The sequence below is a fragment of the Labrus bergylta genome, chromosome 13, assembly GCF_963930695.1.
Source record: "Labrus bergylta chromosome 13, fLabBer1.1, whole genome shotgun sequence".
Taxonomy (NCBI): Eukaryota; Metazoa; Chordata; class Actinopteri; order Labriformes; family Labridae; genus Labrus; species Labrus bergylta.
The window spans coordinates 3,421,650-3,446,708 of NC_089207.1; the positions used below are offsets into that span (position 1 = coordinate 3,421,650).

At 40.7% G+C, this 25,059-nt stretch overlaps 3 protein-coding genes across 3 annotated transcripts in view; 1 reads left to right on the top strand and 2 right to left on the bottom strand.

Annotated features, from left to right (window-relative positions):
• Positions 1-500: 500 nt before the first annotated feature.
• si:dkey-4e7.3 (uncharacterized protein LOC402865 homolog) lies at positions 501-5,595 on the top strand. The gene is made up of 7 exons (XM_020648393.3): positions 501-640; positions 1,762-1,850; positions 2,071-2,261; positions 3,387-3,566; positions 3,647-3,758; positions 4,402-4,538; positions 4,937-5,595. Exons 1-7 carry the CDS (start codon positions 579-581, stop codon positions 5,285-5,287), a joined length of 1,122 nt encoding a protein of 373 aa, XP_020504049.2. The 5' UTR covers positions 501-578; the 3' UTR covers positions 5,288-5,595.
• On the bottom strand, positions 5,592-8,865 carry coa5 (cytochrome C oxidase assembly factor 5). Its single transcript, XM_020648394.3, has 3 exons — positions 8,630-8,865; positions 6,183-6,266; positions 5,592-5,970 (listed from the first exon to the last, which is right to left on the bottom strand). The coding sequence occupies exons 1-3, from the start codon at positions 8,729-8,731 to the stop codon at positions 5,929-5,931; spliced, it is 228 nt and encodes a 75-aa protein (XP_020504050.1). The 5' UTR covers positions 8,732-8,865; the 3' UTR covers positions 5,592-5,928.
• A 975-nt stretch (positions 8,866-9,840) lies between these two features.
• Positions 9,841-25,059, bottom strand: part of mgat4a (alpha-1,3-mannosyl-glycoprotein 4-beta-N-acetylglucosaminyltransferase A) — a 40,033-nt gene continuing 24,814 nt past the window's right edge. Inside the window, exons 4-16 of the mRNA XM_020648378.3 lie at positions 19,089-19,222; positions 18,935-18,981; positions 18,715-18,828; positions 17,560-17,635; positions 16,046-16,160; positions 15,345-15,475; positions 15,145-15,252; positions 14,934-15,008; positions 14,681-14,799; positions 12,733-12,811; positions 12,324-12,384; positions 11,804-11,916; positions 9,841-11,657 (exon numbers count right to left, since the gene is read on the bottom strand). Of these exons, the coding sequence (XP_020504034.1) occupies positions 11,631-11,657; positions 11,804-11,916; positions 12,324-12,384; positions 12,733-12,811; positions 14,681-14,799; positions 14,934-15,008; positions 15,145-15,252; positions 15,345-15,475; positions 16,046-16,160; positions 17,560-17,635; positions 18,715-18,828; positions 18,935-18,981; positions 19,089-19,222 (1,199 nt within the window). The 3' untranslated portion in view covers positions 9,841-11,630. The remainder of the gene's footprint in view (positions 11,658-11,803; positions 11,917-12,323; positions 12,385-12,732; positions 12,812-14,680; positions 14,800-14,933; positions 15,009-15,144; positions 15,253-15,344; positions 15,476-16,045; positions 16,161-17,559; positions 17,636-18,714; positions 18,829-18,934; positions 18,982-19,088; positions 19,223-25,059) is intronic.

Sequence of the window (25,059 nt, forward strand, 5' to 3'; positions counted from 1 at the left end):
AAATGTAAACATCAAACTTTCATAGACTATACTTATAATAATTCATACGCAGGAGATCAAAACAAACGCTCGTTTTCCTTTAAGAGTCTCCGGAAGTGAAGCAATTGCCATAGATCGTTTATTGATAGAGAAGAATCCTGTCTCAAGATTTATTTAAAGACTAGAAAAATCGCATTTTTAGTTTATTGTTGATTACAGAAACGAAAAACGAAAATGTACGTTTGTAAAAAAAACAAAAAAAAAACAAAAAAAAAAAACAGGTGTCACTTTAAAAAAAAATTCTTAAGAAAATAAATAAGATCCCGTCAACGAAGAGGAAGTCACCGCTCATTGTGGTGGTTTTGGGCTGCCAGGTCAAATCTTCTTGCCTTACACGACATTTATTAAATGTATATTTCACTGTAAGATCAGCCACTCACTCTCAGCTAGATCTGAGCCATAGACTGTAAATTAATTATCTTATACACAGTGTATGGCTCGGCTCTGTCCTAAATTACAACGCTGTTTGTGGTGCTCAGAAAAGACGTCAGAGTGAGCCCTCGCTGCATCGCCACGCTCTCTGGTTACAGCTTGTCTGCATGGCGCTGATAATCCGCTCTGTTGGAACAAAATCAAACATTTTCTGGCGCTGTGTGGAGAGGTGAGAGGACGCTGCACATCCACACAAGAGTCTAGAAGAGGTTAAAAAAACCACCTGTTTACATGGACACATACTTAGACACTGATTCACATTTGTGTCTCAGCTATCATGTAGCATGTTTGTTTTACAGTCTGTCACTGTGCAGACTGAGGAAGGTGTGAAATTCATTTCCCTGCTCTTAAGTGCAGATATGACAGGAATGCACCTTGTTATTATATTTAAACCATAGACTGTAAATATTACTGTATACAATATTATAATAGATTTAAACACACATCACGGGAAGTGGTACATTTGTATTTATTTTCCTATAAACATCTATTTAGCCATATTATAGAGAAACTACTGTGTGTGATTAAGTACCTGTATATAACAGCTGTTTTATTCATTACACAAGAAATCATTTTACAGCATTTTTATAGCCTAACTATCATCAAATGTACACATCAATTAAAGTAGAACAAAGTCATTTTCAAACTAAAAGGGAGAGAACTTTATAAAATGTATTTTTATGATTGTAAATACATCAATTACATTTTTAATTTAGCACAACTAACATAAACTAAAGTACTCTTACACAGTGGTGGTGATACTACAGCATCTGAACTTTTCAAATTAAGGACAAAAATGAAATAGTGTGTCAACATGTTTGTACCAGAAGTGATAAATGGTGTTATATTGAATAGTTTCTGCTGATATGTCTACACTCCTTCACTTTAACTTATGTCAATACTGTCCATTTACAACTCTGTTTTTACACATTTACATTTAATCTTTCATATTTAAGACTAGTAATGCTAAGTTAAATCCTGGTTGTATATATTCCCATTCTTAGTTTTGATATTTTTAGTGCTTATTTACTTTGTATTTAATATTATATTGTGTTTAAATTTGCTAATATTGTGTTTTTTGTTAATATTGTGTGTTTGGACAACCTGCTGCTGTAACGCCACAATTTCCCAGTTTGGGATCAATAAAGTAATTCTATTCTATTCTATTCTATAATAGAAGTCATTGATCAACAAGGCATAAAATGTATTCATTAACCTTTTCCTCCTACTATTTAACTCCTCCCCTTCAGTCCACTCTCCATTCACTTATTGATCTCTCTCTGCTCAAAGGTTGTCTTCAGCTGACCATCGGTTGTTCTGGTCTGCGAGAGGAAGAGCTCAAGCCTGCAAAGACTTCACGTCATCTATCTCACACTCAGGTTGGTTTTGTCTTGTAAAATCTGATCCTCTGCTGTTCTTTTTCTTTAAACTGAATTCAACTATCAACAAACTACACCACCATTGTCTCTAATCTTGACCAGAGTAAATGTTAACTTCAGTTTACTTATTAACAAGAGGAGCTAAACTCTCTCTCCAAAGATTCAGAGGGACAGCCAGGGCTGCAGCTCGTGTTCATGCTCTGTTGTTTCTGCTCCTCAGGGTCCACGATGAGCAAGAAGAAGGTGCTGGCTGACGTAGACTGCGGGACGGACGATGCTCAGGCCATCATGTTGGCGCTGGCCGCCCCCAACGTGGAGCTACTGGGTGTCACGTGCGTGCACGGTAACACGGCGGTGGAGAATGTGTGTAAGAACACACTGCGAGTTTTGCAAGTCTGCAATAAGCTGGAGGTGGGTGCAGAACGTGAATTTATTTCATGATCCTGATTTGATTTTCTCGGTAAATATTGAGCTTTTTTTGTGACCTGCTGAAGAGTCAAGACTTAAAATTAATTGGAATTTGAATTGGGATTTGCTGGCATCATGTGATGTGTGAGGGTACTTTTTTATAAAATGGACAAACAGTGAGTTGTTGTTGCTCAGGTCACATGACTGAGGCAGAAACTGGACAAACGACTCAACCACTATGAACTCAGTTAGATTCAGGGAACATGTTTATTTATTGTCTGCTTTTGGCTTCATGCACTGAAGGAGGATATGAAACCAACTATCTGACTTTATATCATCATCATCATATTCAATGAAACCACTGCTTAATAATACTCACTCACTATACTGTGTAAAACACAGAGCGCCATGTCGCTTTTTAATGAAAAGTAATGAATTAGTTTGACCAACCAGTATCCATCACGTCAAGAGAGGACTCTTTTTAAATTGTTAACTCAATTAATCAATCAATCTTTATCTGTATTGAGCCAATTCATAACAAATATCCAGAGACACTTTACTTTTTTGTAAAAACAGCAGGTTATGGTCTTTGAATTTATTTTTTTTAATGAACTGGTCACTCTATTGAAGTGAAAAATCGTCACATCTTACAAAGTAAAATCAACTTGGTGAGTCATTATCAATCATTTGTGTTGACCGATCGTAAAAGTCTCGAACATCCCACATGATTAATGAATTTATAAAAAAATAAATTAAGTTATTCTTCCCTTCTCATGAAGTCATGTGATGTGGTACGGCCAACTTTTCCTAACTTGAATATTTGACTTTGTTGCATTTAAAACGAGCACACACACACGTCTTATAAATCTAAAGTTTTCATCAAATGGTGCAGCAGTACTTTTTATAATTTGCAGTTTTCAGTTCACTGGATTCAAATGTAACACCTGATTCTGACTGTGGATGAATTTATTTTGTCTCATTCTCTGTTAAGATTTGTTTGGCCGCTCTTTTTTTTTTATACCTTTTAGTGTTTCTCTTTGGATGCATAACAATAATGAATAACTTTATCTCAGTATTTGTCATCTTTTAAACTTTTTAATGTAAAATACTCTTCTTTTCACCTACCAGATTCCGGTGTTTAAAGGAGCTGCCAAGCCCATCCTCGGAAACAGCATCAGTGCGGGACACTTCCACGGGATGGACGGGCTGGGAGACGCTCCCGACCCCAACGCCCCCGCTGCTGACCTGGTCCAGAAGGAGGGCGCCGTCTCTGCTATGATCAGGATCGTCAATGAGAACCCAGGAGAGGTGAGAGGCGTGGCACAGCTCTGTCTGTGTGTTAGCTCTTTGTTTTTAAAGGTTTTTGAAATCTGAATGTATTCCTCCAGGTATCTCTTGTTGCCACGGCGCCGCTCACCAACCTGGCTCTGGCTGTGAAGATGGATCCATCTCTACCGAGCAAACTCCGAGGACTCTACATCATGGGAGGCAACACTGAATGTCAGTTCAATTATTAATCACTTAGAAATGTTCAATCTTACCGGAGTTGCAGCCCCCCAGTGGCTCCATGAAAATGTTATTTAAATCACCAAAGTGTTGAAATCTTTGTTTATCCCTCATGCATCATTATGGACATTTTTGTCCATTTGGTCAAATTTTACCTCTTTGTCTGGTCATCATTTTGTCTGTGTTAGTGCATATGGCACCATTTTTTATAAGAAAGAGTCTCTTTTGACACATTTTGTAATGCACATTTAGATTTTTTTAATAGATCAATAGAACACTGTGAAACATGTTTACTACCCTCTTAAGTCACTGAGGACAAAAAATGTCCACTGCTATAAAAATAGAACAGTGACATCAAGTAATGAAACTGGCATTTAAAGGGTTAAATTCCTAAAAATGATTGAGTGGTTGGTAGTTTTGAGCAGGGCTGAAGTTGTTTAAGAGATTTATGCAGAAAAAAGTAGAAAAAAATATCAATCTGTTTTATTTTTATAGCAGTTTTTTTGGAAGTGGACTTAAGAGGGTAGTAAATGAAGCTGACGCCTGAGGGTTTTAGTGTTTGTCATTGTTGGATCTTCTCCCTGTAAGACCGGAGCTCAGCAGGTAACCAGTGGCTTTCTGTTGTTTGCTCCTTCAGCTCGAGGAAACACCACCGTCTGTGCCGAGTTTAATTTCGCTGCTGATCCAGAAGCTGCGTACATCGTGCTGAACGAGTACAACTGTCCCACATACTTGGCCTGCTGGGAGTTTACCTGCTACAGCAAGCTGTCCTGGGTAAGGCCTCCTTTTTCATTATCACAACTTTTAAATCCATTTTAATACTTAAGTGCAGAATTATTTGATCAGAATCAGAATTATTGCCAAGTACATTTACACATACAAGGAATTTAACTTGGTGTATTGGTGCTAAACAATTAACAAGGAAATAAAACAGAACTAACAACAACTTAAATAAAACAGAATAAGAAGATATTACAATATATAACATAGAATTTAAAAATATAAAGAATAAAAAACAAAAAATTTAGAAAAGGTGCGATGCAGGAGTTGTGCAGTGGACTGTGAGAAATAGATCCATCTGCTGGTTCAAAATGAAGCCTGTAAAGTACGATCAGTAAACACATCAGGGATTGGCTGCTGCTCTGTGTTCACCTTTGTTTTTACTTCGGCAGGACTTCTGTGACGCCTGGCTGGCGCAGGACACCGACAAAGCTCGCTTCATGGCCCGGATCTTCCGCCACAGCATCGAGGCTTCGCAAAGCGAGCGCTGCGAGAAAGAGTTTGTCGCCGGCACAGGTTTCGTCTCCTGCGACTCGTACGCCATGGCCGCCGCCATCGACGACTCATTCGTCTTAGAGAGCGACGAGTATCCGGTCAGCGTGGAGCTGGCAGGCACACACACCAGAGGCATGATGGTAGTGGACACTGTGGGATTCATGAAGAAGAGTCCTAAGAAGGCTTTCATCATGAAGAAGGTGGATATGAAGAAGTTTGAGCAGATGATGATGGCTTCTTTAAAATAACAGCTCGGCACATTTTCAGTGAAGTTTTCCCTGTTTAGTTATTCTTCTTTTATGGTTCTATGCTTAGAGAATTATTCCTCTATTTGGGTTTTTTATAACAAGACATCCAACAACTAGTAGACACAAACTATCTAGTAGAAAACTCTGGGCCCAAAGACACATTTTATACATCGTAATATAAACACACATGAAGGACTCATTACTGTATTTACACACCTCGATTGTTTGATGCTACTATCAAAGTTTTTTTTTAAACTAAAATAAATGTTTTTGATGAAAGCACTTAAATAAATTTACAATAAACTCAAGTTTCTCATCATTTTATTCATTACAAGTGTTGTTTCATGACATCACAATCACATCCTCATTCATCCAGATGAAGCTCCAGCAAGTGAATTTTGTGTGTTTTTCTTTTCTTCCCCCTGCTGATGAATTTCTTCTTCTTCTTCTTCTTCTGTGTGTCAGAGTTCGTTGTTCTTTAAAAGCTGGTAGTCCTTTTGCTACGTTCTTCAGACAGGGTTGTAAAAGCTGCTCGTGATGTGACCTGCGAGCAGCACTTTGATTTAAACACCATTATAACCCGTGTTTGGAATTGTCGATCCAGTAATTCTTCACCCATGTGGGGGAATTTCGACGGCTCCTCAGTATCCTTTCTTTCCTCTGAATCTTGATCTCGTGTCCAGCTGTTGAAATACAAAACACATCAGTAAGGGACAGCACAGCTTCAAATACTAGTGGAGTTTTTTTTGGTTTTGCTTCTGGTCACTGTGAGGGGGAAAACACAGCCGTGAGACACATCAGGAAATGGGAAGATAAAATATCCCCCTGTTGCCTTTTCTCTCCCACCACTTCCTTACGTTCAGCATTGTGCTCTATCTTCTCTGGGCTGACTTACCATTGACCTCTTGCACTCAAAGAAGGATGTCTGCAGGGCTTTACAATGGCCTTCCTTCAAACACTCACTGGGCAGCTTCCCATCCTGATAAAGTAGGAAGAACAGTAAATATATAAATCATTAGCAACACTTCCTGACAGCAGCCTTACAGCCCTGTCTGAATCTAGGACTTTGTGCAACACTACAATAAATCAAGTGTCTCTTTAGAGAAGTAGTTTCTAACCTTCTTTAAACTTGTGACCCCACTTTGACTTCAACAAACTCTTGCAACCCCAGACACCCAAAAAACACAAACAGCTTTTTGCTAAAATTCATTTGTTTCCAATCATGTAATAGTTTCTCTGCTGTGTTACAAGTTAACATTCAGTTTAGACCACATTTAGTCTTTTATGTACTTCTGATGTGGACAGAGGAAGAAAGACTTGGATGATACTTCTGCACAACGGAGGACAGACAGAGACTCTGCAAGGGTCTTGTTCATTCACATGGTTTGTGGGCATTGGCCCACATACAGCCTGTGTTCAATACCTTTTATATACATTTATGTTGATTGATCAATAAATTCACATTTCAAGCGACCAGGGACCCCAAGGTCGGGAAAGCCTGCTTTAGAGGGAAGAAATACACTGCCAGACCAAAAAAACTAAAGTCGCCACCGAAAAAACAGATCACACTCTAATATTTCGTTGGACCGCCTTTAGCTTTGATTACGGCACGCATTCGCTGTGGCATTGTTTCGAGAAGCTTCTTAGACTTAGACTTTCTTTATTGTCATTCAAACTTGTACTTTACAGTGCAGATAAGAATGAAATTTTATTGCATTTGGCTCGTTGTAGTGCAGGATAAAAAACAGCAGCAAGTATTTACATAGAAAAATAAGGTGCCGATATAAATAGATATAAAAAGAAAAGCTATGAGTAAAATTACTATACAGATAAATATATTGCACGTTTGTGATGTATGTTATATTGTATTTTACAGTCCAGTGAGGTAGTCCTGTGTGGGGGTTTGAGGGGGAATGGAGGGATTCTTTTTTTCCTGTTCAAAAGTCTTATGGCCTGTGGGAAGAAGCTGTTACAGAACCTGGAAGTTCTGCTTCGGAGGCTGCAGAACCTCTTTCCAGAGTCCAGCAGTGAAAACAGTCCTTGGTGGGGGTGGGAGGTGTCTCTGCTGATTTTCTGATCCCTGGTCAGACAGCGGATCTTTGCGATCTCCTGGATGGGAGGAAGTGGAGTCTTAATGATCTTTTCCGCCGTCCTCACCACTCTCTGCAGGGACTTCCAGTCGGAGGCACTGCAGGCTCCGGACCAGACAGAGAAGCAGTTTGTTATGATGCTCTCTATAGTGCCTCTGTAGAAGGTGGTAAAAGGAGGAGGGCGGTGTGCTCTCTTCATCCGACGCAGAAAGTGCATGCGCTGCTGCGCTTTTTTTGCGCTTTTTTCCTGCAGTGTCGCAAGATTTATTTCCGTCCAGTGTTTCATTCATTTTTCACCAATAAAGTGTACTGATGATTTGGAGAGTCGGTCCACTGCGCAAAGTCTTCTCCAGCAACGTCCCAAAGATTCTACAATGGGGTTAAGGTCTGGACTCTGTGGGGGACAATCCATGTGTGAAAATGACGTCTCATGCTCCCTGAACCACTCCACCACAATCTGAGCCCGATGAATCCTGATGGATCATCTTGGATCAGCCCGTGCCATCCGGGAAGAAACAAATCCATTGATGGAATAACCTGTTCATTCAGTATATTCAGGTAGTCAGCAGGCACATAATGTTGCTGAACCTAGACCAACTGCAGCAACCCCAGATCACAGCTCTGCCCCCCCACAGGCTGGTACAGTAGGCATGATGGGTGCATCACTTCACCTGCCTCTCTTCTTACCCTGATCACTCTGAAGGGTGAATCTTCCTTCCAGTTTTTAATAATGCATTGGACAGTTCTTAACCCAGTTTTAGTAGTTTCTGAAATCTCCTGAGATGTTTTCTCTGCTTGATGCATGTCAGTGATTTGACCCTCACACAGACTTAACATCTTCTCCACGACCTCAGGAACACAGAGACTTTCAACATCGTAGTTTAAGAGATGAGAAGCTACTCATTGCATCAGTTTGGGTTAAATAACGTGTTGCCAGCTGAAAGATAATCGCCCATGCAGTTATTATTATCCAATGGGAGGCTCTTACCTATTTGCTCAGTTAAATGCAGGTGTATATTTGTAGTACATTGATTAAGTTGTAGTCTTTTTAACCTTTTAATAGTTTGCATCTGGTATGTCCCAGGAGGCTACATGATAGCTGCTCACTCCTTGTGCAGTGTCAGATAAAGGCCAGCTCTGTTTTTAAAGATGTTTTTAAGGTTTCAGGTGAAGTTTTGTTCTCGACAGGTATCACTATTCTCTAAAACACCTGCTTTTCTTCCGACCTGTCAAGCTAAGGACGTTCACTTACCTTTACCACACAGTCGTGCTGAAGGAGACAGGCCTTGAAGTCCTCCCTGATTCCCGCGCATGCTCTGTTGTCTTCCTCTTTGTCTTCGTAATATTTCGGCATCGTGCGAAATGCTCTGACACGTCCAGTGTTCCCTGAATGCTTACCTTCTCACTGTTCACCTCCACAAGGTAACAGCACTGTTATGAAGACTTTCAGCCATGTTTTGTTTCATATTGCATGATGGGAAGACGGAAGTATCCGGAACAAAGAAGGGCATGCTGGGAGTTGTAGTCTTCCGTGTACATAGCCGGTATACGCTTTAAAAACGGTGTGAACAGATCTACACTGTGGGGAGGGGGAGATAAAAAATAATATCAAATTGATTTTGAGGCCAGTCTTGAATTATTGTTTACCTTTTTTTACTTTCAAATCAAACCTGTTGATGCAGATGGATGAGTGATTCAAATAGAATGAAATCAAAACACAAATATGGCCATGAGTTCTAACAACTTTTTTTTTTTTTTATCATTTATTTCAAAGATGTCCATGAAAAATGATGTCAAAAACATCAAAGGCAGGCATAAACATATGAATAATGAAGGCACATGAACTGATGGGTGTATGGGGTTGTCTCTCCGATTCACTCTCTGCACATACAGTATATTGAGGGGGGGGGGGGGGGGGTCACAAGACCATTCATGCTGTTTTCATGCATTCAGTTACTGTTTGTGTGTGGATGCAGAGCATGAGGGAGAAGCCATTCCTGTAAAAGCAGTGTCTTTCCCCTTTCAAATGTTGAACTTACAGTAAGTTAATGTGACCTGCTCCTATCTTCTCCCGATTTAAAAAAACAAAACAAAAAAACAAAACAATCTGCGGAGGAGACAGAAATCAAGCCACGGCATTTTTTTGCACAGCTCTAGCAGAAGGCTGAGGAGTCTGCTTTGACTTTAAGACATTGTTCATTATTTACAAATTAACTACGCAAATTCTGTCCTGTTTTTATCATTTCCACCAAAAGGCACTTCACTACCCCCCCCCCCCTCCCCCGTAATGAACCACAACAATATAAAAATGAGGTTTCACTTAAAATAGCTTCAACTCAAAACATTTGCCACACACACACAAATAGATAAACATGTCAAGTGGATTTCAATGAACTTTAAAGTGAGGGAGAGAGAGAGAGTGAGTGAGTGAGTGAGAGAGTGAGTGAGTGAGTGAAGGACAGATAATGCTTGTTGCTTTTTATATATTTACAATCAGTGAAAGTACTACACAACCCTCAGCCAAATCATACAACAAAAAGGCGCACTCTGCAATGATCAGTAGTCAATACTCTGCCCAGATGTTCAAAAAAAAAAAAACGGACATTTGATCGGACAGAAGGAATTGCCATGGATTTGGAGTAATCAGTGGAATAAGCATCTTTTATGGGAAAATTTAGCACAATGGTGAAGGATGTAATGGTAACAAAAATGATTGAAAACACAGTGCAAATCACGCGGCTTCAAGTGAGAACACAGAGATATAGTTCCTAAAACCCAATCACTTGGGACTGTGTGTGCGTGTTAAAAAGTAAAAATAGCATTTCCAGCAATCAAAAGTGTAGGGACAACATGAATGGGAACAGATTGGATTATTGGTTGCTGAGACTATTTTTGCAAGGGACATGGGTGTAAGGCACATTATTTTAAAATTTCGAATTTAAAAGACTTCTTCAATAGAATCTATTCACACCTCCTACCATTCAGTATTTTGTTAGCAGTGAAATTAATCGTTTTTTAGTTGAAACGTAACACTTCAAGTGAAAAGAGAAACAGGCACAGCTACTTGCACCAACAGACAAGTAGCTGTAATAATGTGAAAAAAAAAGGTACAATAGAAATCCAGAAAGAAAACATAACACAAATGCAAAAAAAAACCCCAAAACCGACTCCCAACCGACATAAACATCTCTTCATAGAATAAAAATATATTTTTACCTCTTGTACAAATTAAAGATTTATTTCAAATAAATTAAGTCACCTTCATAGATCGTCGTAGCTGTAATAATATATCAATATAACAATATATTCCTCCGGGAAAATGACGCCAAGGCAATGTCTGATTGGTTTACTATAAATGGACACTGAGGTCATACACGACCTGTCAGACAGGAGGTGAAATAGATAAGGTGTTATGGTTTTCATTTCTTGATGGATTGGGGTAGTTGCCACTGAATCTGGCCTATTGGTCGACGTTGTTACTGACTGGCTCATCCTGAGGTTTTTTCCGTTTAGTTTTTCCAGGAGAAGAGGAGTATTTGAGTGGGACTGACAAATCTCTGGAAGTGATGGAAAAAAAAAACAAAAAAACATTTGTTTTGTTTGGGCTGGTGTTGATCGAGAGCTCCCGTCACCTCTCTGCTGCGGAGAACAGAGAGAGCGACCGGCCATTAGTGATGACAACATTCTTGGTCATCACACGGGCTGAGCTGAGGCGCTAGTGACAGTGCAATGCCCCAGCTCACCCAGAGGTGGCAGCATTGAGTAACAGAGAAAAGATTTGGCAGCATGTAAACCAGTGGCCAGGTGACTGGTTCTTCCCCACGTGTGATGATTTTGTCTTCATTCATCCCAGACGTTTTTTTTTTGTTGTTGTTGTTTTTTTCTGATTGTGTTCAAAGCTGCTGAGTAAAACAGTCACTTTGAGAGCCAGAGCTGGGAACAGACGTCTTCACATACTTCACCGTTGTTTGTTAGACAGTAGTTTTCACATTCTCACTAAAAATGAATTAAGAGCACAAGAGTGAGGGAGAGATGCAGAGAGAAAGTCAATGGATGGGAAGCAAAATAAAGTACATTATGAAGAGCGGGGGGGGGGGGGGTGAGGTGGCGTTCCTCAGATAAGCTCAGAAGAGCTACTCTAATGATTTCACTGCTGGTTTCGGGGGTGCCAGAGGCCCCCCGCCCGCCTAGGCAGTCCAGGAGATTTTAGTCCCCCCTAGGGGCTATCATTCATGTGCCCCAGTCTGGAAGAATCAGCCAGCTATCCTCTTTATATGTATCTGCAGGAGGAGAGCAGAGCATCATTTGTTAAACAAAAAAAAAACATACAAGGCAGCTTGAGGCATTTGGAAACATTGTTGTTGTTTTTTTTTTTAAATCATGTGATTGGACAGGACATAAACAGTGTAGCGTGAAATTGGCTTACTTCACTGAGGATCGCCCACACAGCCGAGTCTTTCAGAACTGAAAGTCGAAGTGCAAGGACGGGATTGAAAGACGGATCCACAGCGCCTTCTGACACACCTTTCACAAACTGACCTGTGGAGGTTTGAGAAAAACAAAAGGTCTGTGTGAAGTGAGATTAATCACGTTTGTAGAGAGGTGGTGGCTGCTAATACGTGACCAATGCTCAAGTTAGAGATAGAGAAATGCGAGTTGGTCACACTAAGTTTTTGATGTTTTTCCCAAAAGCTTATCTAAAGTGTCAGTAAAAGTTTAAATATAAAGAGGAGGAAAAAGAACTGCAGGAAGAGCAGAAAACTTAAGATGAACAGTGGTGTAAAAAAAGAAAGAAAAAAAAAGGCTGTGACAGAGAACATTTCACACACGTTTGTACACAGTCTTTCACTGCAGGCACAAACAGTGAGTGTGTAATGTGATCACGATGCTTCAGTGTGTTTGCATGCTCTTACACACTTTAAGCACAAGGAGACTGATCCACTCACCGATCCTGTAAAAGCGGTCTTCAGTTCGCTTGTACTTTTCTTTGGTCTGCATTCCAGTTTCCTAAGAAGTAAAAACAAAAAAATAGAGAACGATGGACAGTTTTGTTCAATATGAACTACAAATGTTATAGATTTCTCATTTTCTGCAGCACTTGAACGCCACGCTAGCAGCTGGTTGGTGATCACAGTGTCAAGAATGCATCGCCTCTGGCACTGCAACGATTCTGTCACACTTACATTCCTGTCAATAATCAATATGCTATGTCCCTGAGAGCAACGGCTCAATGTAATCTAATCAAAACCGTTTGCACACCATACCACAGAATGGGGACAGACTGTGGTTGGGGGTGGGGGTGGGGGATTTATGTGTGTGTGTGTGTGTGTGTGTGTTGGGGAGGTGTTTCTTTACCGAAACAGGCAGTATTTCCACTGTGGTGTTCTCGATCTTGTCCCCTGGGTGCTCCTGGTTACCGCTGCGAAACAGGAACCTGCCAATCAAATCGAGCATTCATTAGAATATATACAACCACGGCATAGGCAATGCTTGCACTCTTCCCCTGCCACATTCTCACACAACATAAAGTCACCTTTGGAAATGTGCTGGAGTAGGTAACAAACATAGCATGTTGTCATCAGGGTTTAATATTTAGCAGGAGAGAGATGATTAACTTCTCATGTAAAACTTATTCAGAAATAAAACTGAATTCAAAAGGACATCGTTTGTTTTTAACTTATGCTTAAGCGGAATTTATTTTCCCCAGCTACACGTAGGGGAAATCTAGTTTTCTTAACCAAAGCTACTTCAAAAAAGTAAATTAATAATCACATTCACAATGCACAAATTAGAAAACTAAAAAAGTCACTTGCATGAAAATTCAAGGTTGGCAAGATTCCAAGAAAAATACAGAGATCAATTGATTTTTTATTTTTATGTTTCGCCCCCAGAGAGCAGGCGACCCAGCCAGTGACACATCAGAGTGTGCTGTGTATCTCTTAACCAACTGCTCATGAGATGTTGTCTAATCAGCGAGGCTAAAGAGGCCAAGCCAACACAATTGGCATCACTCAAAAGCAGACAAAACACTTCAGAGTCAGACAGGGGGAACGTCGATGGCTCCCGTCCAACTCACTGCCACTTCACTGAAAAATGACCTGCAGCCTCGCAAGTGTGTCATCCTGTCTAATACGATCCTTACCACTACAGAATGAACCTGGGAAGGACCAAATGTGCAAAACTACAAACGATTATCTCAGCGCATAAAAGGAAACAATTTCTCAAATTTGGTCACAATTTCTTTTTTAATCTGCGTTATTAATGGCATGGTTATTACACAGGTGTGTATTGGGCTTGTCAAAATGAAATGATAGCATTTAAAGGCTTGATGAGATTTTTTGATCCAGCAGATGTCGCCCTTGAGCACCAGCATGAAACCAAAACAACTCGCGGTGCATTGTTGTGTTAGCATGCTAATGCTAGTGATCTTTATTATGCTGGTATCTTCACACTGCATGTAAATTTACCTGAAATGAGCGTGATCTAGAAACACAGTTAAGCAGTGAGTACAGTATGTTATTCTTCTTTTCTCTAGTCCCTCAATTAAACAACTTTTATACACGAGGGGAGGAGTCAGCCGGCCGTCCAGGCGATGTAAACAAAGTGAAGATAGGACTCTGAAAACTCTGAAAACATCACAGACAGTGGGACTCGGGTGTTACACCCATTGTAGACAGTCATGACTCACAGAGTTATTTTCAGAGGACATACTTGATTTCTACATTTAAGTGTGAAAAATCACATTTAAAGCCTTTAATGTTTATTTATCAAACGAGACAATGCCACAGATTGAGCATGTAGAACATGTAACAGACATGTTGACTAAAGGAAACGTGTAGGATTCTCTTACTCCTGACTAGAATGTAAATTTCTCTACCACGTTGCTTTTTAAAAAAAATTTGGCAGTACGCCCAACCTGCCTCATAATAACCCAACATCATGTGCGATTAAACTAGCCAGTAGTAGCCAGCAATCACCAAATCCAGAGTGTTACGTTTGTATATTTTTTCATTACATTTAACATCCTTTTTCAGGTCTGCTTTGATCCGGGCCGTCCGTCTCCCCCATCACATCTCTTTATATTCACTGCCTTGCCCTTTCTCTCCCCTGGTGTCCACAGAGAGAAAGGGCTGGGCTACGAATGCTTATTTTAGAGCACTCTCATTAACTCACCCTGATCCCTGAAGACACACACACACACACACACACACACACACACACACACACACACACACACACCACCTCATTTGAATGTAGGTGAAGAGAAACCGTTCACAAAGCAGTTACAGCTCTCTACACTTACCTGTCTATGCTAACAGGTCTGTCAAATTTGAAGAGGACGTAGTCTCCTGCAGTCGGCGTGATGGCCCAGAAAAAGTCCTCTCCAAGGTACGTCTTTTCCAGCGTGTGACCCTGATACACCTGCGTGACACAAAAACACGTTTGGTGACTTGATTTTGAAGTTGTCGTATAAAAACATACGCTTTTGGACTAAAGATGACTTCACAGTCAAGAGACAGAGATTTAACATCTTGTAATAAACTCTGACACGTTACCTTCATTGAAGTGGAAACCTCAGCTGGGGGATTCACATGCATCTTGTGTAGCAGAGGCTTCAGGAAGTCCTTGTCCTACACACACACACACACACACACACACACACACACACACACACACAGACACACACACAGAGGAGGGGCACATTTTTCTACACAGGAAGTTGACCTATTGTTGTAAAGAAATGACTGTCAGGGAGTTGAGACTTACTGTGAGTTTTTGGATTTTCCCAGCAAGCGAAGAATGGAGTCCCACATGCTGAAACAGGGAGGGCCTGAACCGCACGCGTAGGCTGGACTTCTGCCGCTCACAGTGTTTCTTTAAAAAATAAAAATAAAAGTTGCTAATGAGATCACTTCCCCTTACATTGAGGTTTCATACTGCATCAACAGAGTGATTGCATCACATACAGCATCTTTCTCGGGATTGCAGACTTTGACCCAGAGGATGTGGTCCAGCAGCCAGTCGATGGGTTTCTCTTTGTAGAACATGAAGATGAACTCAACGATGAGGTTCAGGTCTGGAGCCTGGAACATCTTTCCTGAAGGACAGAGGAGAGAAGAGGGGTTACCAATCATCCCTTTAGCCGGAAGAGAAGCATTCAGCATCAATATCAACTTATTATTTGCTACAAGATGTATAAGAAATCTAACTTAACAGAACAAGGAACAAAATGTAACGTTTAAAATCTGTAGTATCATTTGAATTTGCTTCTGCCTGTCAAATCATTTTGCCTTTTCAAAATGTTTGGGAGGCTTAATGAGAGCACCTTTACAAGTTACAAATGACTAAACAGTAGAAGAAGAAGAAGAGAAGAGCTATCCATGTCAGAAATAGAGTTTGGTTAGCTAAAGCTATCGAGAGAAAGTATTTTAAACTTCTTCTGTAGAATTATAATCATATTCTTAATGCACAGAATAAAATACAGTCAAGTGCCAGAAAATAAGGCAATTTAGCATAAACCCTACAAATGTCATGCAAAGTTGGTTTAAACGTTCCCCAAATTGAAAAGTTAGACCAATTTCTAGATTTTCTACCAGCTGACTGTGCAGATCTTCCTTCATCTGTCAGACCCCCTGATGAATTTAGAGAAATGAATTTGTAATCCTACCGATGAAGCCCAATTGAGAGAACTCGAGGATCATCCAATCCTCCGACGACAGCTGCAGGGCAAAATTCTTCATGGTGGCAAAGTAGTTCGGTTTTGCCACGATGTCGTCCTCCAGCTGAAGGAACAGAAGCGTAAAAAAAAAAAGAATGAGATGCGAGTCGGAAGGAAGGAAGTTAGGGTTTATTGTAGATCAAGGGGAGACTCCTCTATGTTGACACGAAGAAGAAAAAAACACGTTCAGATCTTAGGTGGGAAGCTTCTGAGCTGCTGAACTAAACTAGAGTAGTGGAGTAGGTGTCAGACAGGAAATACCTCCTTCCTCCAGCTGAGAGCAGAGAATGGAAATCATACAACACGTGCATAAGACAGACAGAAGGGAGAATAACAACACAGTTAAACTAAACCATGAACTAAACAACTTAAGTGTGCTGAGAGTAAACATTTATATCAATATAAATTTATTTAAAAAAAATCAACAAATCACGATGGAATCATTACGCTTCATTAAGCATGATAGAAAAAAAACAAAAAAAAACACCTGGACATGCCAACACTCAATGTTATAATAATAAACTCTGCACCTTCAGAGTAAACATTTATACCAACTCAAACGTGATGTCAACACTGAGGCTACTGTAAAGAGGGGGGGCAACAGAGAATTCACCTTGTAAGGAAACTGAACTCTTTCTCAGTCGGTCCTGTAACATCAGTCTTTTATTCAGAGTCTCTTTTTGTTTTTCTTTTATCTGTTGGTTCCATGAGCTCTCACTTAAAGACAGAAATAGTCTAACAGGAATTGTTAAAAATCAGTTCTAAGATAATCGGCGTGGAACAGAGATTTAAACTCTTGTTGTAACCAGCAGATCCTCAGAAAGGCTGAGAGGATTTTAGCCTCTTCTGGTCCACGCACTCTTGTTCTAGTGAATTTTGTCTGCTGCCATCACGTCGCCGCTGTGTTTTAACCTGCCTGTAAAACTCATCCCCTCTGCGATTAGATTACTGAATGCTCCGATTTTATCTTTTGGCGCCACATATCTTTTTTTTGACTGATCACTCTCTAGTGTGTTTTCATTTCGTCTTCAGTCTGGCTGACTTTTAATCAGTCTGTCCAATATCAGTGTCTCCTTTATCTATGTTTTAACTCCTTGTGTAGGCTAATCCGTTGCTTGTACGCCAACTTGTCTTTGTTTGTGTTTCTTGGTCATGTGTACGAGCTGCTCCACACCAATTGAAGTTGTTTGAATTTGAATCAACATTCCCAAATTGAACACCTATTTTGGCCAAGAAGACAGAGACGAGCTGCAGAAGTCTAAGAGGATCAGGGTTAAGAATAAGTGAAACTGGTCTAAAAACAACAACAACTGGCTCTGATGAACAACTGCAACAACACAAACATCTGCTTTGAGGACCGGCCATGTTTTAATTTGCTGTACATGTAAGCTTAACATTAGCCTTGTTGATGTGCAGTACAACAGTTTTCTTTCAGTTTTTAAGAACATTTTTGGAGCACATACCTGGACATAATAAACCCCTTTGCTCACAGCATACATCATGAGGAAGGAGTAATCCAGATTCTGCTTGGTTCGCCATCTAAACAAAGAAGAAATCATCACCACACATGAAAAAGGGAATCAATCTTTTTTTTTTTACCTGAAGGTATCCTTTTGGGTATTTCACCTTGGAAAAGCCAGTCGGACACACTTCTTGACATGCAAAAAAACGAAATTGTGCAAATCAGGTACTCCCAGGTATACTGAGTGTTACAGCAGCAGGCTCTTCTTGAATTATTTATAAAGGCAGCGCTGTCACTAATTGTTTCATCTGAATGATCTGCCCTTGTTGCCGTGTGACTCGAGGGCCGCAGGTGTTCGTGGTGCTTCTGGCAGGTGTTGGGACTACACTCGCACACACATGCACACGCACGCACGCGCGCACACACACACACACACACACTCACACTAAGACAAACACTCTACACTATTTTTAACATTCAGGTGAACAGACTCCAGAGATGTGAAGGCATGGACGCACTAAAACTCAGCCAGGTGGTTTGCTAAAGCTTGAGCCTTTTAATTTACCTCTCACTGGGACACATGCACGCACACGCACACACACACACACACACACACACACACACACACAAGACTTTAGATTGCCATTAGAAGCATCTGTGCTCACAAACACCATACATGCACCTCAAGGCCTTCAGGCTTTTTTTTTTAAAAGATGACATACTGTAAGGAGTCGTCATAAACTGCATCATAAACAGATTTCTAATGAAGCCAGTTGTTAGCTGACTATAAAGAACGAGATAAGTACAGAGGGAGCAAGGAGGGAGCATTACAAAGAGAGAGAGATAGAGGGTGCTGCTGCTGATGATGACCTTGATCTGACTTTGAGAAAATGCCTGTGGAATACTAAGTACCCAGGCAGCCTACCTAAAAGCTCTCTCTCTCTCTCTCTCTCTCTCTCTCTCTCACACACTCTCCCACCCCCCCTCCCCTGACTCATCCTTCCACTTTTTCTGCAATCCTCATCACAGCTTGCCTGTATTGCATTTCTCTCAGGGCTGATTTCTCCATCATTTCCATAATGATTTCCACCACATTTGGCTAATTACATGGCAGAGCGCTGAACATAGATCACACAGATGTTTGAGATCTGCTTACTTGACTCTCTCTCTGGAGTCTCCGAAAGTCTCTTTGAGGTTGGTGAGGTCGGGGTAGTAGGTGGCTGGAGGGGAGATCACCTCCAGCAAGCCTGAATTCAGCTCTGTAGAAAACCTGACGGAGGGAAGGAACAGGTGAGGACAACGGTGTCTTTTCACTTCTTTTCAAGATATTTGAAGCCTTTTGTGAGTCCCGTCAAGAAACGAGGAAGTGTACTCACTCTTTCTCCAGGCCAGCAACCACACTGTGTACGTAGTCCACATCAGTCTGCAGGAATCAAACAAGAAAAGACACACAGATTTTTTTTTTGGTTACTGTTGTTGTGCAGAAAACATCCAGCTATGACTCATACAGGACTGAACACGAGATCTCACCTCTCCGACGAAGACGATTATGACACAGTCCAGTTTCTCCTCTGGCGACAGCTTGTCTATCAGCGAACGCAGCGTCTCCGACAGATAAGACTTCACCTTTCGCTTCACTGTGGGGATCCCCATCACCATGGTAACTGAAAGGAAGAAAGAGAAGTGTGAGGTGAGGGAAGAAGTGGTGTGGTTAGGCAAAAAAAAAAAAAAAAAACAGATAAAAGAATCTTTGCTGTTGGACAACAGCAACGATTAATGAGAAAGAAAGGAGAAAGAAAGGAGAAAGACATTTCAAGAAATTAAAGAAATTTCCCGGGATCAATAAAGTTTATCTTTATCTTTATTACACAGGGCCTGAATCAACACACACAAGAAATCCATGCCCAGGCTCACAGATGGCAGTGGGAAGGAAGACGAAAGGGGGTGGCTGGTTAGGCTTCTTCTAAAAAAACACCACGCTTCTTGTTATTAAAGATGTTTTTAAAAAGAAGAATCTTACATAATATGGGTGACGTTATTGCATTTATATGTACAACTCAAATCGATAGATACACTGGCTTATCATGTGGTGTAAACAACGTTTGACTTTGAGCCAAAGCTAAAAACATTTATGATAGCTGGCAGGTTCTCAACATCCATCTTTATTCAGCTAAGCATAGCTAAATTAATTTGAGCTTTCGCTACCAGCTTAGCTAACAAAGACAGAGAGGCCAAAACAAACAACGATAACACACACAAAAAAAACAAAAAACAGAAGAACTGAGAGACAGTTTCAGAGAGAGAGAGAGGAACTTGAAGCTGGTGTTAGAACTTTTTTATCTTTGTATTTCCCACTGATTTATTTGGAAATGTATGTTTAAAAACATTAAGTTACCATGACCAAAGCCCCTATCTTTAAGTGACTTATTTAGTCTGACTACTGTTATCAAATCCTAAAGGTTTGACTGCAACATGCAAACAGAAAAAGAGAAAATCTAACACTGAAAATGCTGAAAATGAGTCACCAGTTAATCTAGATTCTTATAATTTCCTGTCTCAGTAAGCGATGCAATACACAAGGCAGCAAAACCCACTGATAGCAAAAAAAAATGACTCTCAGAAACATCCCCTAGAAAAGGTCAGAGAAAGGTCACGAGTGGGATCCTTATTACGTTCAGCTGAGGACCGGCTGCTGAAGTGAGACGACAGAAAGAAAAAGAGTGGCTATTGTTGTCTCCTTATCGTGCCTATTGTACGCGGGCTTGGAGTGGAGTGGCCGTAACAGACGGCCCCTTCTTTATTGTCTGAGGATTCCTTGAAAAGTACACCAGAATGAAAGGACACAGCAGACTGTCGCAGACATGAAAGCTGTTTATTTTACCGACTAGGATACAAGGATCACTTTCACCAGGGAGAATAGAGTGGCCAGTGTACGTCGAGCCCGCGCTGATGGAAAACGCAAATGTGAGGATGAACAAGATATCTGGCATGTTATCTGACACTGAATAAATATTTTTTTCTAAATTGTAGGGAAATAAGTCAATAGAGCAGCAAGAAATTGCAAATCAGCCTTCGGTCTAACTCCAGACTCGTGTGCTTTCCCTTAACTGAACTTAAGTCCTACAGCGCTGGGAGTCCAAAGAAGCCAATTTTGCATAATGTTTTGCATTAAATTTACATTGCTCTCTCAGAGAGAATTAAAGTGTGCGTTTGTGTTAGTAACAATGTAAAGCACATGACGCAGGCAGGTTACTGTGTGTGTGTGTGTGTGTGTGTGTGTGTGTGTGTGTGTGTGTGTGTGTGTGTGTGTGTGTGTGTGCGTGTGTGTGTATGTGTGTTTCCCTGTACACGTGGATTAGGGCTGGGCGATATGGACCAAAACTCATATCTCGATATTGATTAGCTGAATGGCGATACTCGATATCGATATGTATTTTATAAACAGTGAAAACACGTGGAAAATAAACTACCTGTTTGTGAATTTAAAAATGTTCCTTAAATACAATAAAAGAGAGAGAGAGAGGAGGAGCAGGGTGAAGAGGGACAGACAGTCAGTCATCATCAGTGAGATGAGAAAAAGGTGACCTGGCACCTCTGTAACGTTATTTTAATGCAACATAAACTACATCGATTTAAACGATATTGTCTTACCTTATATCTTGTTTGAAAATATATCGATTTATCTTAAAAACTCGATATATTTCCCAGCCCTAACGTGGATGTTAATTTCAAGTGGGATGGGTGCATGCTGACTGAGCGGATGTTTCGGGGGGGGGGGGGGGACAAAGGGACCCAACATAACAAAAAAAAAAGAAAAAAAAAAAAGAGAGCGAACCAAACTAAGTTGCAGAATGAGTGAGCAGCGCAGTGGACTTCAGAGAGGGTGCAATCCTCCAGAGTGATCTGCGCAGCGTGGAGAATCTGTCCCAGTTTCGCTTTGTGTTTCTCAGACTGAGCTCCGTGTCGTATAGCGACACCCACCAGCGCCGCCACCGAGAAAGTAGGTCGAGGATGAAAGGAGGATGTGGGAGGAAGGAAAAGAGACAGAGAGTGACAGAAAAAGGAGGGTGTGGGGGGCGAGACAGTGAGTGATAATGCATGCAAGTGCAGTGTGAGCAGGACAGACTTAGAGACTACCCTCCCTGTGTCCCTTGATCAGCCCGCCCCACTTCCCTCTGCCATCCTTTCATCTCATCCAGGGAACAAAAAAAGTAAAACAATCTCCATATCTGTCTTCTTCTCTGTCACATTATTGTAAAGAACTGATTTGGGATGCCACACACACAGAAGCTTGAACTAAGCATGTCAATGTTTTATCTCCCTGTTTAAAGACTAAACATGTCATTGTTTAGGGTTAAGGGTGATGTCATGGAGCACGGTGACAATACTGGATGTTACCTGAGGTGGGAATAATTAAGTAATGCATATGTATGAGCAAATAGGACTCACTCTGGCTTCAGTTTGTTTACATCTTCGTGTGCAACTTAATTTTATTACAAAATGTGGAACTCATCAATAAATAAGTTCACTATACGCCATTAAGATCTTTTTCAGTATAACTACCTTAAAACTTTAAATTAAAGCCCATCCCAATTAAAGGCCCGGCCCCTTTTACTAGCCAGGTGTTGCTGAACATTTAGACAAACGAACCATGTATTTAGTGTTGGAATTCAAAACTTCAGGGGGGAAAGAAGTGCAGCAGGTTGGCAAAGATAAGCTGTCCTACAAAGCTAAATCAGATGAGTGATTTCTGCATTTAATTTCTACACAGTTAAACATTCCTTCTGGTGTAAATCTACACATTTAAAGTCTTTACCACCTTTGCTTGTGTGCACGCAATTTAGTTTAACAATACTTAAAAGGCCTGTCTCATATTGATGCCTGTCCCAAATAAAGGCAGGGTCATTTCATAGACTGAAGTAAATGGAAGCTCGGACTATCAATCAAAGTTTTACAGTATGTTCAATAACTTGTGATGAATAGAAAATTAAAATGTCTTGTTCTCAAATTTAGATGGGCCATATATTTCTAGAATACTGCTAGTTTTTTGGGTCTGAGCTTTCTTAAAAAAGAAGAAGTAACAATTCAAATGATACTCAGGCCATGAAGCTTATGAACTCTAATGATGACCCTGATGACCGGTTTTCTTCTGGTTTTGATGATACGATTATTCTCAGTTTCCTGTTGTTACCTGGTGAACTCTAGTATTTACGTATTGAATGTTTTATCACTGTGTATGTTGTTTCTATAGTCGTAGTCTATGTGCGTGTGTTTCTATATGTTTTTTATATTGTTTTCAAACCAAATTTCCCTTCGGGGACAATAAAGTTGAAAGTTGAACGTTGAAGTTGATGATAATTAAAAAGGCATATTTATACGACTTATTCTTATGAGAAACAAAAAAAAAGAAACTTTGTCCATCTGCTCTTTTCCCATCAGCAGGGTGGGGAGTTTGTTTTGTTTTCGTTTGAAGCGAGGCTTTGATGCATATTTCATGTCCTGGCTTTTTTTGTACCTACATGTTTGCTTTTGATTTTTAATTAACAATTTTAAAAAAAGAAGCCATGTTAAATTATTGATTCGTATGCTTATTAATCTGGGCATCAGAGGGTCAATGTTCATGCTGACGTCATCTTTAAACACACTTTTGTGAAGTGAAAACAGTTTTGTCTCAAAATTAGAAGCACTACTTTTAATAATCTGTTCGATTTACGACACACGCTGAAGCTTGTGTTGAAGACTTTTTAAAGTTCATGGTCGTATTAAAACTAAGAGAAGGGACAGAGGGACAGGCTGAGGGAAGAAATGAGCTGTGTGTGGGCGAGTGTGTATGTAAAAAAAGCGAAGTCGGCAACTCAATAGCCTCGAGACATTTGTGGATGTAAAAGTCAGTATGACAGCCATACTCATTACAAAGCCTCTTTGTGTCCACTTTAATACCACACAATGATCCTTCATCTTTTAAATTAAGAAACTTACAATATTCTATTTCACAAAAACATGGACTAACTGTGAACGGTTCACCGCCTGAAAGTGAATGAAGACAGACCTGCACAGTAAGTGATCTACTGTCTGACAATCATCCCAAAAAACATCTACATCTTGCACATGTGTAAACGAACCTGATAATTTAATGCCAAAGTCAACAATGTGTGGGCATCAGGTCACAACCCTGAACCTGAGAGCAGACGGCGACCGGTGACAAAGCAACGTGCTAAACCAAAGCTGCTTCGACATGTGTTATTGTTTGCTACTGGAAACTAGAACTTTGATCTGTTTGGTTTTCTGGTGTGTTTTCAATGACACATGAGCAGCGTAAGATGATTGTTGGTTTTACAATTCAAAAAGAAAACCAGGTGTGGTTGAAAGCGTTTGACTAAATTAATCTAGGGTGAGGTCGGGTCTGGTGTAAAAATGTTAGCAAACCGGATGTAAGACAGGAACAGTTGGAGAAATTGAACAGGTTCCAAATATCCAAGATTCAATAAGAGATGAGTATTTAACTTCTGCTTATGTGTTACTTATGTTTGCATACATTCCACTCATTCTCCTGAGTGAAAATGCAGCGAGCATTTTTACACTCGTCTTTCCGGTTGGGGGATGCCGACCCGATGACACGTCGTCTTCTTTGCAATGGGTCAAGAAAGCGTGTGACAAAGGACACTTTTGTCTGCATCATGGCCCGATGACTGACAGGATTTGAGCTCGGGGCGCTGATATCCTGGCAGTGTTGTCGTGCGCCCCATGTACAGGGGCTTGGTCCTCATTGTAGCTGCTGTGGGTTTGCACATCCATTTCTTAAGACAGGTGTGTAGAAGAGCCCACCCCTTGCTCCCTATCCCTCTTCCTGCATTTTATCCCATCTCTCCCCCTATCCCTTTCCAAGCCCGGCGCAGTCTAGGCCTGTGAAGGCTGTTTCGTCATGAGCCGGGGATCTAGCCGAAGACTTCTGCCTTTTAATAAGGCCGTTTTTTCTTACCACTGTAACTTTTACTGCTTTGCTAAAAGTGCTCATGATGGATAGGCCGGGTCTTTGTAATATTGCAATGAGTAAGGTCTTTTACCTGCTTTTTGTAAAGTGTCTCGAGATAACATTTGTTTTGAGTTGACACTATATAAATAAAAATTGATTGATTGATTGATTGATTGATTGATTGATTGAAGAGGGGGCAGCAGCGGCTCAGTTGGTATAGTCGTTTGACTCTCAACCAGAGGTCAGGGGTTTGATCCCCAGCTCCTGCAGCCACATGTCTGATGTGTCGTTGAGCAAGACACTTAACCCAAGTAGCTCCCGCTGCTTTGTCGACAGCATATGAATGAGATTAGATACTTCTGATGGTCACTTTACAAAGCAGCCTCTGCCATCAGTGTGTGACTGTGTCACCTGCAGTGTAAAACCGCTTTGAGAAGTCAGAAGACTAGAAAAGCGCTGTACAAGCAATCCATTTGTAAGGCAATGTGTCAATCAAAACAGTCAAGTTTAACAGCCGCAGACTGTCTA

What these genes read in the sequence shown, in the direction of transcription:
- si:dkey-4e7.3 (XM_020648393.3), top strand. Translation starts at nt 579, where the DNA reads ATGGCGCTGATAATCCGCTCTGTTGGAACAAAATCAAACATTTTCTGG. An exon ending in TTCTGGCGCTGTGTGGAGAG is followed by an intron (nt 641 to 1,761) that starts GTGAGAGGACGC and finishes CTCTGCTCAAAG; the next exon opens with GTTGTCTTCAGCTGACCATC. An exon ending in CATGGGAGGCAACACTGAAT is followed by an intron (nt 3,759 to 4,401) that starts GTCAGTTCAATT and finishes TTGCTCCTTCAG; the next exon opens with CTCGAGGAAACACCACCGTC.
- coa5 (XM_020648394.3), bottom strand. Translation starts at nt 8,731, where the DNA reads ATGCCGAAATATTACGAAGACAAAGAGGAAGACAACAGAGCATGCGCG. An exon ending in AGCACGACTGTGTGGTAAAG is followed by an intron (nt 6,267 to 8,629) that starts GTAAGTGAACGT and finishes CTACTTTATCAG; the next exon opens with GATGGGAAGCTGCCCAGTGA. An exon ending in TTGAGTGCAAGAGGTCAATG is followed by an intron (nt 5,971 to 6,182) that starts GTAAGTCAGCCC and finishes GTATTTCAACAG; the next exon opens with CTGGACACGAGATCAAGATT.